Source organism: Camelus bactrianus, chromosome X (assembly GCF_048773025.1).
Source record: "Camelus bactrianus isolate YW-2024 breed Bactrian camel chromosome X, ASM4877302v1, whole genome shotgun sequence".
In the NCBI taxonomy this organism is placed as follows: domain Eukaryota; kingdom Metazoa; phylum Chordata; class Mammalia; order Artiodactyla; family Camelidae; genus Camelus; species Camelus bactrianus.
The window spans coordinates 103,469,462-103,478,646 of NC_133575.1; the positions used below are offsets into that span (position 1 = coordinate 103,469,462).

Here is a 9,185-nt window from a genome sequence, read left to right on the forward strand (position 1 = left end):
GCCTTTCCTACCTAATGGCTGTGTCCCACTGCATAGCTGTGTGATCTTAAAAGGTCTCTGTTTCAAAAAAAAACTTTTTTTCATGGTAGTCACAGTAAAGTACATTTATTGTGGGGAAAAGTCAAGATGCCTCAGGTGGGTGAAGTTATGTCTTGGTGGTGAGATTATAGGTTATTGAGACTTTCTCCTTCAGTTTATCTTTGGGGGATATACTGTGTGTGTATAGATGCATATGCATATGAATATTTCCCCCCTTTTTTCCAGTTAGTGGTTGAGAATATGGGCTTTGGACCCCCAAAACACCTTTTCAAATCTATACTCTACCTCCTGGCTATTTTTATGACTTTTGGTCAAGTCATTTGACCTCTGAGCCTCATTTTTTCATTTATGAAGGAAGGATGTAGCTATTTGATGTGAAATAAGCTCTCAATAATGGTAGCAATTTTCATTCGTTTATTTTTTAAACAGTAATGATATTATACTCTAGATGCTACAGTTCTGTATTGGACAAATATTTAATCTTTCTAGACTTTGATTTATGTAAACTATTTTATACCATTAAAGGTTTGTGAATATGATTTAATCAAGATCGTGCCGCTTCTTAGTATTAGAGTCAACACTAGAATCTAATTTCTGTTGCATAATTCAATGCTGCTTTCACATAATAACTATAACTCCATCCCGTGGTACAAATTGCTGCATCAGTAAGCCATAGTTACTGATGGGCAAATGTTATCCTTCAAATGTGCTAGCTGGGGGTAGAGAAAATGCTGAGAAAGAACCACATAGTAGGTGGTGAAACAATTACTGGTCCATAAATTGATTACGGTTGGCCCTTGAACAACACGGGTTTGAACTGTGCAGGTCCTCTTATACGTGAATTTTTTTTCAATAAATCCATACTTCACTACTACACGGTCTGCAGTTGGTTGAATCTGCCAGTACGGTTAACTGGATATGGAAGGCTGACTGTAAAGTTTTATGTGGATTTTCAACTGTGCGGAGGGTCAGTGTCTCAACCTTGTTCAAGAATTAACTGTATATTCAATTTTCCTTAACTGTATATTCAGTTTTCCTTATGATTTAGGTAACAGTGTCTTTTGAAAAGAGACAAATTAGTTGTGATACGAGGAAAGGAGTAAACTATGTATGAACTATGGTAGTAATATAATGTATATTATATGACACACGCAGTTACAGAATTATAGATTAAGGTGAGGTATAAAAAAAGTTCTAATATTTTTTTCTTTCAACCCAGTGGCTCTTGTGTGCCCTACCTTTATAACCACTGACTTAGAAGAATTTATAGAACATTAAAATTCTGATGCTATTTGTATGTGACAGAGAAATGAGAACTATAAATAAACAATGTAGCATGAATCTTCTTGTGACAATGATTATAACCAGTATGTAAAATGCAACCCCATTCCCAAGAATAGGGAGGACTCTTCTCTACCTTGGAGGTGATTGTTAGGCAGCATTTTCTGTAAGGGTTCTTCCAGCTCTAAAGTTCTGAGAGGTAGAAATTGGGCTAAGGGTTTATGGTAGGAGGAAGCGTTGGTTGGTATCTTTCTTTAGTTTAGTCCAAGAATATGAACACATCCGGAAAGTGCAGGTCACTTTTAGCCTACTGAGAAAATGGGTTTTGAATTGGATTCCATATGGTAAGTTAAATACATGATTTTGGAGTTATTGTACGAATTATAGTTCTTGAATGTTAGAGTCAGAAGACACATGCTACTTCAAGTCCCTCATTTTGCACATAGGAAACAGGCCCAGAGAAATTTCGTGACTTGCCCAAGATTAGAGCTCCGTTTAAGTAATGAAAACTTAAAAAATGAACATATGGGTCAAATTTTATTTTTGACCAATAAAAATTCTATTGAAGTGAAAATTTCATATTAAAGAGGTCCAAATCTTTATGGCCCACTTGTTTAAATCAGGGTTTGATATAGTAAAGTGTCTTAAAACAAGAATTTGGATAAATCCTTAGAGTTTGTTATAATGTGATTTAAATTATAATTAGAAACACTGTCTGATTCATTTCTCTTTTTCTTCTAGAATGTCTTGATTGTTGAAGTAAGTTTTACATACCTTTAATGTATTGTTTATGATTTTCTAACTTGGTATGCACAGTCCTAAAGGTAACCCAGGGAAAGAAATTCCTTTTCATCAGTTTTAATGGTGGGCTCGTGTTGTAAGGGAATGAGGTTGGTTTTTTGTGAGAAATATTTAGTAATTTATTTATACTGGATAATGGAAAAAATTTGGTATATTTCTTACCCCTCTCTTTTTGGCTGGAAATTTTTTTCTTTTAAAGATATATAAAATTCCCACCCATTTTTTTATTCTATTGCATATATATAACTACATACAAAATATATTTTTTGATAATTTATATAGTGCTGCACTATATATATTCTTTCTTGCAACTTGTTATTCTTACTCAAAATTGGTTTTAAGGTTTTTCAAGTTGAGACATACAGAGTTAGTTGGCCTTAAACTCTTTCATAGCATTGCAGTGTACAAATTAACCTATTTATTGCCCTACAAATAGGGAGTTTGCTTCCAATTTTTCCTACTACAGCAGGGCTGCTGAGAGCATTCTCTTGCAATGCCCTGTGTGCACAAGTGTGAGTTCCCTCTAGATACAAGCACTTAGAAGTGAAAAGACTGGGTTGTAGAATTTGTGCATTTTCAGTTTTAATATTATGGCCATCTTATTAACCAAAGTGATTGTATGCTTTACGCTCCCACCAACAGAATGGGTTGTCACTCTTTTATGTAAAGTGATGTAAGGCTTAAGAGCAACAATAACCCCTAATTCATTTTCTGTTGTTGTCAGGGTTTGTAGAAACTTTAGTTTATAGATTAAAAAATAAACAAGTAACATTCTTTTCAAAGAGTTTGTGTACATGTATATCCCTGGGAATTGGTTGCTTTTTTAAAATGCTAATTTATTAGGGTCATACCACCTAACAGATTGCCACAAACTTCATGGCTTGAAACAACACATTTATTATCTCCGTTTTCAGGGATCAGTAGTCCAAGTGTAGGTGAGCTGGGTTCTCTTCTCCAGGTCTCATCAGGCTGAATCAAGGCTGGGGCCCCTATGTCCCCCGTGGCTCATGGTACTCTCCCAAATTCATTGCAGAACTCAGCCCCTGTGGTTGCAGGACTGAGGCCTCCATCTTCTTGCCAGGCCATTCTCATGTCCTAGCACGTGGCCCTTTCACAGGGCAGCTGGCTTCTTCCAAACCAGCACAGACTCTCTCTCCAGGCTGCTACAGTCATCTTGTATGACGTAACCTAATCACGGGAGTGACCATGCCATCATATTCATAGGTTCTGTTCACACTGGGAGGTTGGGGGGTCGGGAGGATTAATGTGGGTGTGTACACCAGAGGGCAGGAGGCCTGGGGGCTATCAGAGTTCTGTTTACCACAGCCCAGAAATCTGCATTTCTCACAAGTCTCCAGCTGTGATGTTTCTAATGACTTGTAGTCCCACTTTGTGAACACTGCTTTATACCATCGTAGAGAATATTTTCATTGAAGAGCATTATGGTTATGGTTTAAGAAATATTTTCTCAGTTAGAGATGGGTTTGTTTTAAATAATGTCCTACTTTTGACTAAATAGCTGAGATTCACTTTCCTGTAAAGTCATTCTATATGGTAAAACCTTATTACTTTGGATTCTTTTAAGATGGTGTAAAGGAGTGTTTTCTCAGTGTGGTCTCTTAACCACCTGCATCCAAGAGTTGGAGGGAGAGCATCCTGATCTGAAATTTTTGAAAAAAAAAACTTTTATAATGAAGGGTGGGTGGCATCACAACTTTAATAAAATGCGTGTGTACATACTTGCACATATATATTTAAATTAGCTGTCGCTGACCTCTTGGTGCCTACAACACCCAGTTGTGAGGACTGATGTTCCTACTGCTTGCTGAGAGCCAGATGATCTACCCAGTATGAATTATGAGAATTACTGCACTGAAAGAAATGACATTATTCCAGTTATACGTGGGGTTTTGGCATTTTGTGTTTACATGATTACTGAATTTAAAGCTATGACGATTTTATTTACCATTTAAATGTCTTTGCTTTTTTTAAAGGATATAATTGACACTGGCAAAACAATGCAGACCTTGCTGTCCTTGGTCAAGCAGCATAATCCAAAGATGGTCAAGGTCGCAAGGTATGTATGTAGCGTGTCAACATAGGATACTTTTTTCATTTGAAAAAGGATTAGGTAATTGCTTCTTTGTAAGGTTAAATGTTCTCAACTCTTGTTTTATCTGAAAAAAGTGACATAATCTCAAATAAGACTCAGTAAGTGTCCTTTGTAAATAATTCTGTCATGTTTTAAAGCCTTGTGGTGTAGGCACCTTATTGCCTAATGTTTTTGACATTTGGCTTTTCAGCAATCTAATAATGATATCAACTTGTCCCGGGTAGCATGGCAGAGGATTGGGGGCCTCTTTGGAAAACTGAGACCAAAGATCCACAAAAGGGATTAGGGAGGTGGTAGGAAGGGGTGGGCCCTGAGGCTCCGGAGCTCCTGGAACTGAGTGATGCGTTGGTCATGGACGCTGCCTCTTGTTCCGCCTCCACATTGAAAGTTTACAGTGCCTCCTTCCTTTCTTCTAAGCCAGCCTCACCTCCTGGTCCTACCTGTGCTGTTTGGCTTTTGCTTTATTTGTTCTACCTGTGTTTATCCCTAATTACAGTTTCACCCGACAGCAACTGTGACACAGACGGTGATTCCCACTTTACAGATAGGGATATCAAGGCACGGGGACTTGTCCAAAGGCACAGAGCTAAAGCACTATAGGGGTGAGATTGGAACACAGGCAGCCTGGCTCAGAGTTCATGCCTTCCTATTTGAAGTTTTTTGTAGGATGACATCCCTGGGTGGTTTTGTTCTGTTTGCATCTTTGACCAATCTGCAATTTTTGTGGAGGGGTCAGATCGTGATCCAACTTTTTTTCCCCTAAATGATTAACTGGTTTTTATAACCCCCTTTTAAGGGATCAAAGTATCTGTCAAATGTGTTTGAATCACAGTAAACCTACTGAGTCATGTGTCAGCAATTTGTCCTTTGGGGCTTTTCTGATAGGTGGCGCAAGCGTATGTCAGTGAGTTTTTACTTTAAATGGATTTAGGACCGGCATGAGGAGTGTGGAGAAGTGATGCATTCTAGGGCACTAAGTAATTTCCTGTAAACCAATCAGTGTGCTTGCTTTTTTCTCTGCATGCTGTTAGGGTTTTAAGTGTCAGCTTAGTGTGGCATGTACGCCTCTAGATACTCTGTTGTGCCTCTCCTGGAATATGCTGCAGAGTTGAGGTAGGGTGCCTCACAAGAGAGGTGTTTTATGTTGCTGGAGGTGGGAAGTGCTCAGAGAGTGCCTATGTTGTTTCTGAGTGATGGAGTTGGCCTAAGTTGGTTGTTTCTCAACCTTTTCTCCTCCTAATCTCTTCCTCACCATTGCATTACATTTTATTTTAGTTTTTTTCCCTCACCATTACATTTTAATGTCACAACTATATGATGTATGCGTTTATGTAGTGTTTGTATCTGTGCTTTATGCATAAAAAGTAAGTATAAAGCTTATTCTTTTTATTAAGTAAAGGTTAAGAATGACTTGGAAGCTTTCTAACTTAAATGTTAAATTAAAACTTAAAACTATTACCTGACAGGCATGTCAGATGCTATGGGCACTTTGGAAAACAGTTTGCCAGTTTCTTAAGAAACTGAATGTGTCAGTCAACTGTACTTCAATAAAAAATAAAATTAAAAGAAAAGAAACTGAACGTGTAACTGCCATACGAGTTGAGGAGTTGCACTCTGGGCATTTATTGCAGAGAAATGAGAGCATGTGTCCACACAGAAAACTACATGTGAATGTTCATGGCCACATCATTTGTAGCAGCCCCACACTGGAAACAACGAAAATGTCCCTCGGTAGGTGACCGGTTCAACAGACTGGTGTGCCCTACTGTGGAAGACTCCTCAGCTCTGAAAAGAAACAATTGATACACACGACGATCTGGAGGAGCCTCTAGGGAACTGTGCTAATAAAAGCCAATTTCAAAGGATACGTACTGTATAATTCCATTTATACAGCCTTCTTAAGGTGACAAAGTGATGGAAATGGAGAACAGATTAGTGGCTGCCAGGAGTTAGGGGGTGGATGTGACTAAATAAAGAGGTAGCCATGTGTGATGGAAAGTTCTGTATTGATTGTGGTGCTGGTTGCATGCATCCACATGTGCATAGAACCACACCCACACAAGTATGAGCGCATAAGATAGGCGAAGTCTGGATAAGGTCAGTCCACCAGCGTGGTAATCTACTACAGTTATGTGAAATGTTCGTTGGAGGAAACTGGACAAAGGGCAGATGGGACCTCCTTGCGCATTTTTTTTTTGCAACTTTCTATGAATCTGCAGTTACTTCAAAATAATTCATTCAGATCTCTAGGCATGTGAGGTGCTGAGTTCCCCTGTACTCTTATTACAGCTTGCTTTGAGTTAATGATACCTTTTCTGGAGTGTTTCTGAATGAGTTCAGTTTTGCTGTGATTGGTTTGTTACTTTCTGTCTATATGGAAATCGAGTCCAAGTGTGTCCTCTAATTACTGGAAGGGGAGTCGTGAAGGATTTGATTACATGATCCCTTGATGACTAAGGCATAGGCCAGTGCTTCTCAAGCACCTGAGAGTTTAAAAAACAAAAAACCACCTATGTGTCCCATCCACAGTGATTTTGATGCAATGGGGTATGGCCTGGGTATCTGAGTTTTGTTACATATTTTTGAAAGTTCCCAGGTGATTCTGATGTGCAGCTAAGGTTAAGAATCACTTTAGGTCCTTTCCAGCCCTTTAAATATATTTATCTAGGAAGGTATGAAATCTTAAGTTTTGTTGGGACTGCCCTTAACATACATAAAGGCTTTCAAAACATCACTACAGGTTCTTCTCATGGCTGAAAAATTTCAGCAGGTAGCACTTGGGTTATGAAATTAGCTTTTGTTAGAGCTGACGCATCCTACCTGCAGTTTCTGCTCTCAAAACCAAGTACTAACTCCTTTAGCATGCTAGTTGTATTTTAGCCTAAAGTTCCTCTTTGTAAGCCACTTACTGAAAATCCTGAAAGGTGATGCTCACCCTTCCCGCACCCCTTTGTGACTTCGGGATTGTATTTCCAGGGATTTTGGACTGAGAGCCTTTATCTTTTCATCTTTGCTCACGGGCCCTCCCCACCCATTCATCCTCCCGATTAACTGCCCTTTGGTGGGCATGTGAGTAGTCAGTGGGCCGCTCTCAGGACAGTCCATCGTGTTCCCGGTGGAGATCGGTCAGGGGCCTCGTCTGTAGTGTAAACTCCTGGCTGTCCCTGGCCAGGGACCCCTGTGATTTAGCTGTCCATTTCACAGTCTTTATTTGGGCTTGTTAAGACTGACCGTAGTATGCTAAAATGCCGATGAAATCATGTTGCAGAACACGAGTGTTCTCTTTTGTAATGCCTTGTAGTCACATGTGTGTCACATGTCACATTTTATAATCAACAGCTTGCTGGTGAAAAGGACCCCTCGAAGCGTTGGATATAGACCAGACTGTAAGTGATTTTCTTTTTGCCGATCATTTTTAACCATCTTTAACCCAAAAAATTTTTATATGAAATGGGTTAGGGTTCCTTAGAGAATGTTTGCACATACTAGATTTGAAAGTGATGTTTTCTATATCTAAACGGTAAATTATGATTCTTTTTAGTTGTTGGATTTGAAATTCCAGACAAGTTTGTCGTAGGATATGCCCTTGACTATAATGAGTACTTCAGGGATTTGAATGTAAGTAATGCTTCTTTTTCCTCATTCTCATTTTTCAGAACCCATATAAAAATTTGCAAAAGAGAAGAATTGTTTTCTCTTTCCAGCACCTCATAATTGGAACCGACTGATGGTTCCCATTAGTCACATAAAGCTGCAGTCAAGTACACACGTCCTTAGAGCTGGAGCTTGGCCAGGCTAGGGTGACACTTCTTACTGGCTGAAACAGTTGAACGGCTTTAACACATAATAGCCGTCCCATTATTATTTCAGATGATAGATGTGGTCATAAATAAGAAATAAATAAGCTAGCTAAGTCTTTTAATTCACTCTCCTTCAAGTACCCGCCTCCTACCCTGGAGGCCGGAGTCCCGAGAATGTACTTAGGAACAGGGGTGAGGAGGGTAAGAGGGTCTGCACACATCTCTGTTTCGTAAAATCTCCTGCAGCATAACACTATTCATATAAGACGTACGGACTGTTGTTCTTGCCTTTCATTTCGGAATACGCTCTTCTAATGTGAATTTCTGGCTTTTTCTTTTGTAGCACGTTTGTGTCATTAGTGAAACTGGAAAAGCCAAATACAAAGCCTAAGATGAGAGTTCAAGTTGAGTTTGGAAACATCTGGAGTCCCATTGAAATCACCAGTAAAGTGATCAGATGTTCTAGTTCTGTGGCCAGCTGCTTAGTAGAGCTTCTTGCATGTGTCTCCTAAGAATTGTATTTGTTTTGTATTTTAGAAATGTCAGTTGCTGCATTCCTGAATTCCTTGTTTGCACTATGAGCCTATAGACTATCAGCTCCCTTTGGGTGGATTGTTGTTTCACTCGTGAATGAAAAATCTCTTAAACCACACCACTATTGAATGAAAATATTGAAATTGTATCTGTAAGAAACATTTAAACAGAAGAATATATTAGTTTTTTAATTGGTATTTTAATTTTTATATATTCAGGAAAGAACAGAAGTGATTGAATATTGTTAATTATACCACTGTGTGTTTAGAAAAGTAAGAAGCGGTCAGTTTCATTCCGTGACAGCACTTAGAGGTATTGTTATGTCAGATAAACCGTATGTCCTGGAATTATTTTAGTAGGTGTCAGTAGTATTAATCTATTTTCCCGCTTGTTCATATTATTTCCGGTGAATCTTTATCAACAGTTCATTTTAAATGCAGATCAGTAACTTCCAAAAAACCACCACTTTTTGACTTCTTCAATGTAAAAATCCTTAAAATAAAAGTTGTCTCTTTAAAAGAAGCTATGCATACTTGTCATTTCTCTACAAATTAACCTAGTGTAGTTTTCTGTTTGTTACCTTTTCCTCCTCTGTTAAATTTTAGTAGCTAGTTTAA

The 9,185-nt window shown here is 38.6% G+C and overlaps 1 protein-coding gene across 2 annotated transcripts in view; it reads left to right on the forward strand.

Moving 5' to 3' along the window:
* HPRT1 (hypoxanthine phosphoribosyltransferase 1) overlaps positions 1-9,090 on the forward strand; it is a 29,956-nt gene extending 20,866 nt beyond the window's left edge. Inside the window, exons 5-9 of one of the 2 annotated variants that reach the window (XM_074358967.1) lie at positions 2,062-2,079; positions 4,116-4,198; positions 7,574-7,620; positions 7,776-7,852; positions 8,378-9,090. In XM_074358967.1, the coding sequence (XP_074215068.1) occupies positions 2,062-2,079; positions 4,116-4,198; positions 7,574-7,620; positions 7,776-7,852; positions 8,378-8,425 (273 nt within the window). In that variant the 3' untranslated portion in view covers positions 8,426-9,090. The remainder of the gene's footprint in view (positions 1-2,061; positions 2,080-4,115; positions 4,199-7,573; positions 7,621-7,775; positions 7,853-8,377) is intronic. The other variant, XM_074358968.1, reaches the window with a different exon arrangement.
* Positions 9,091-9,185: the final 95 nt, after the last annotated feature.